Consider the following 4,508-nt stretch of genomic DNA (forward strand, 5'->3'; position numbering starts at 1 on the left):
ATTGTTCCCATGTTCACTTAAAGACGACGCAAGAGGATGGTTGCAATCGTTACCTCAAGGAAGCATCACCCGCTGGGACGACTTGGCAACCAAATTTTTGGACAAATTTTTCTCATCTTCGAAAATGGCAAAGCTCAGGGCAGATATCACTTCTTTTGAACAAAAAGGAAGTGAATCTCTATATGAAGCATGGGAAAGATTCAAAGGACTACTTAGGAAGTGTCCCCAACATGGCATTGAAGCTTGGGAGCAAGCGAGAACCTTCTTCCAAGGGATGACGCCGAACACAAGAACATTGGTGAATGCTGTATCAGGAGGGTCCTTGAAAACAAAAACTCCAGAGGAAGCTTTAGAATTGCTAGAATCTCTAGCCTCTCAAGAGTACGATAATGCTCCGGTACCACAGAGAAGAGCGGGGATAATGAAGCTTGATGGCTGTGATGCCATCTTGGCTCAGAATGAGCAGATTTTGCAATCCAATAAGAAACAGCAACAACAGCTAGATGCTCTCGCAAAACAATTTTCTGAATTTCAAGTTTCTTCTGTTAATACTCCTGCTATTATTTGTGATATTTGTGCAGGTACTCATGCTACTGAAGACTGCCAGGCACCCGAAACTGCAGATGTTAATGGAATTTGACATGATCAAAAAGCTCCATATAATCCAGGGAGGAACCAATACGACAATAATCAAAATCAAGGGTGGAGAAATAAAAATCAAAATCAACACCCGGGATTTAGTTACAATTTGAACCATCAGCTGAATCCTCCTATGCCAGTGCAACAGCAACCTCCTCAACAATCAGAATGGGAAAAGGCCTTTGCACAACTATCCAAGACCACATCAGACTACATTCAAAGTTCCAATAATTTCAGAGAAGACACTTCAGCCTTTATGCAAGAGACAAGGGCCTCATTCCGGAATCAAGAAGCTTCTATCCGGAATCTTGAAACTCAGATTGGCCAGCTATCAAAGCAGTTCACTGAAAGAGTTCAAAGAACTTTTCCAGGTAACACTATTCCAAATCCAAGTAGGGAACACTGCAATGCGAGTACTACTATGAGTGAGAAAGCCATTGAACCTGTGGTAAAGCCTTCAGTTGAGAAAAAGAAAGATGATGATCTTGCAACTGAAAAGGAAAAAGAAAAGGAAGTTGCCAAAGAATTTGCTGCAGAGAAAACTATTCCTGAGAAGAAAGAGTTCAAATGGGAGAAAAAGAAAGCTCAAGAAAGGCAAGAAAAGCCATTGGAGCTCTCACCTTATGCAAAGATTCCATATCCGCAGAGGTTCAGAGAGGAAATCAAAAAGCAGCAGTATTCCAAGTTCCTTTACATTTTCAAGAAGCTGCAAATCAATATCTTGTTTACTGAAGCCTTGGAGAACATGCCCAATTACGCAAAGTTCATGAAAGATCTTCTATCACGAAAGCGTAAGCTACAAGAATGTGAGACGGTGACGCTAACAGAGGAATGCAGTGCCATTATCCAGAAAAAGTTGCCTCCAAAGCTTAAAGATCCAGGAAGATTCAGCATTCCATGCAACATAGGCAATATGGAAGTGAAAAATGTTCTATGTGATCTCGGTGCCAGCATCAACGTGATGCCACTATTTATGATGAAGAAACTGGGGATCACTGAAGTAAGGCCAACCAAGACAATAGTTCAACTGGCTGACCGCTCTACAAAGCAAGCTTATGGCATTATTGAGGACATACTGGTAAAGGTTGACAAATTCATCATTCCTGTTGATTTTGTCATCCTTGATATAGAGGAAAATTCTACTATTCCTATGATCTTCGGAAGACCTTTCTTGGCAACCTCAGGAGCGCTGATTGATGTACCGAAAGGCGAGTTGATCTTACGGGTAGACGGGGAGCAAGCAATTTTCAAGTTCTTTGATAAAGAAGTCCCTTCACCTATAATTCAACCGCAAGATCAAGTCTACTATATTAGTGAAAAGAAAGGAGAAGAAGAGCACAAAGAGAATTCTTCTCAAGAAAGTAAGCCAAAGGTTAAAATGGAGAAGCTCAGGAGCAAGGGAAAACACGTAAACACCAAGTTCAAAGCTATTGAGCCTACTTCATCTCACTCATATGCACAAGAGTACTATGGGAGGACACCATTTCTGAATGATAGAGCTTGGTCATCACCAAGCCTATGCTTTGAACCACCATGAACATAAAAGAGGTACGTCAGGCTCGTGACGTAAAACAAGCGCTTGTGGGAGGCAACCCAACTATATTTTTTATTTTCCAACATTTTAGTATAGTATTTTAAATTTAGTTTAGCTTATTTTAATTATTCTTAGCATAGTTTATTTTAGTCATATCATAAAAATAAAAAAAAATAAAAACATTGAGGTTAATGATCAAATTCTGTTGAGATGGACTTTCAGGTGTAAGTGGGATGAAAGCATACACAGGTACGCAACTCTTATTCATTTATATGTTTTGTGTATGATATTGAGCAGAATTATTGAGGTGGAAGAATACACAGTAGAGATGAATGCAAGGAATAAGAAAATATGGAGAAAATTTTCTAAGTATTGAGAGCTTAAGCCCTTAAAGGAGGCTTAAGCCCCCAAAAAAGTGAAATTTCTCTCGGCCCTAGCGCGCTTAAGCTCTCTGAATCGCGCTTAAGCGCGCTAAATAAAATTTTATCCCATTTCTCACTGCCTCAGCTCGCTTAAGCGCGAATCACTGCGCTTAAGCGCGCTCATCTTTGACATTATGCATACTGTTAAAGTATTTCAGTTCCATATACTCATTATTATTTTCAGATGCATCTGAATATAAATCTGGAAATTGCACTAACTTTGCAAACATGTTGGATACTCGAATACTAATGCTGATATGGTTGCAGACACTACTCAGGATGCTGATAGAAATGATATTGCACCTACTACTGAAATTGATGAGGATTGACCATTGTCTCCATGTTTAGATATTTTTTTTCTTTTGTTGATTTTAGTTCATGTTGATATGAGATGTATATTGAGACTGATCTTGACGTGACTATGATTTTTTTTTGGATATGACATGCTGACGTAGTTTCTTTATCTGTGACATGTGTGCAGAGTACAGTATCAAATTTTTCTGATTTCTTGCTTAGGATTCTTTTAGATTTAAGTTTATTGCTGAGGACAACAAGATTTAAATCTGGGGATGGGCACCATGCAATTCATCAGACCATAAACTTCACATGGTCGGAAAAAGAAACTCTTGATTACACGGAGTACACAGAAATATCCAAATTACAAATGCAGTTTTTCAGGGGAGTTTCTCAATATTATTTTCATATTATATGATTTTAAATATATTATTTTGATTTAGTATTAGTTTATTTTAAGGTCTTCATATATATTAGTTAGTTTAATATTTAAGTTTTTTTAAATTATTTTTAAGACCCCTTCCATCTTAGTCAATAAATAATTAGTGGATCTTAAGAGATTTTCCATTGTGCTTGATATGGATGCATAATGAATAATTACATGAAATTGGTTGATAGTTGATATCAAGAGTATAATGATGTAAATAAATTTTATTTTCGTACATAAATGAGCGTCAGTCAAGCATGCTTCATAGTTCACTGGAATAAGAGAAGAATAACTAGAGTAATCAAAGAGAGAGTGGAAAAATAAGTCTCACATCCTTAGCCGTAAGCTTTTGAGCCTAAACAGAATTTTTTTGTGGTGTGAACTTTACTGTTGAATCACTCTAGAACTTATTTCGTTTCTCTTTGAAATGGTCTGTAGTATACAATTGTTGAAATGATAGAGGCAGTTCTTTTTAAAAGCTAGATAGCCAAATAGCCACCCTGAAGGTTTATTCTTAGATTAAGCCCTTTTGAGCCGAGGCTTGTTTGTTCATTGACAGTACATTATGAATAGCCATTCCATACACATCCTCACCTGAACTGATTAATTTTCAAAATTAAATGAGGAACTGGATAGGATTGAAACAAAAAGAGAAAATCAAACTCTAAGTGTATGGGAGAAAAAGGTGAAAAGAAGGAAATTGCCACAAAGTGGTGGAAAAAGGAAATGAAAAGAAAAAGGTTGAACTGTTTATCTGTACAAAAACAGAAAAAGAAAAACAAAAGGAAGAAGGAAAAGAAATAAAAGACTTATATTATATGAATAAGTGGAAGAAGAAAAGAGGAGGAAAATAAGAGAAATCTGTTTACTATATGTTGAACAGTTAAACTAGTTCCTATTTGAAGTTTAATTTTAATCAGTTATCTTAAGCCACTTACCCAGATGATTCCTTTCCTTTTACCTAAGCCACGTTACAACCTTAACAAAGACCTCTTGATTGACTTTGTATACTAGTAAGACTGTGGAGAGTGAGAATATAAACAAGCTTATGGTAGTGTTAATTTAGTGAAGTAAGAGTGAAACACATACCCTTAAACACTGAATGTGAGTGAATAAATAAAAATCCAGTGAGAGGGTGTTGTGGAAATTAAATTGTACTACTCTTTCTTTTGAGAATGCATGTTATGATTTT

General features: G+C 36.7%; 1 protein-coding gene and 1 non-coding gene across 2 annotated transcripts; one reads left to right on the top strand and one right to left on the bottom strand.

Annotated features, from left to right (window-relative positions):
* Positions 1-130: 130 nt before the first annotated feature.
* LOC133303995 (small nucleolar RNA R71) lies at positions 131-237 on the bottom strand. Its single transcript, XR_009750553.1, has one exon. It is a non-coding gene; the product is annotated as a small nucleolar RNA R71 (small nucleolar RNA).
* Positions 238-772: 535 nt separating this feature from the next.
* On the top strand, positions 773-2,924 carry LOC133303906 (uncharacterized). The gene is made up of 3 exons (XM_061503880.1): positions 773-1,952; positions 2,396-2,422; positions 2,863-2,924. The coding sequence occupies exons 1-3, from the start codon at positions 773-775 to the stop codon at positions 2,922-2,924; spliced, it is 1,269 nt and encodes a 422-aa protein (XP_061359864.1).
* Positions 2,925-4,508: the final 1,584 nt, after the last annotated feature.

This window comes from Gastrolobium bilobum, unplaced genomic scaffold, assembly GCF_033153095.1.
Source record: "Gastrolobium bilobum isolate Gb01-03AN ecotype WA unplaced genomic scaffold, APGP_CSIRO_Gbil_v1 utg27518, whole genome shotgun sequence".
NCBI lineage: Eukaryota > Viridiplantae > Streptophyta > Magnoliopsida > Fabales > Fabaceae > Gastrolobium > Gastrolobium bilobum.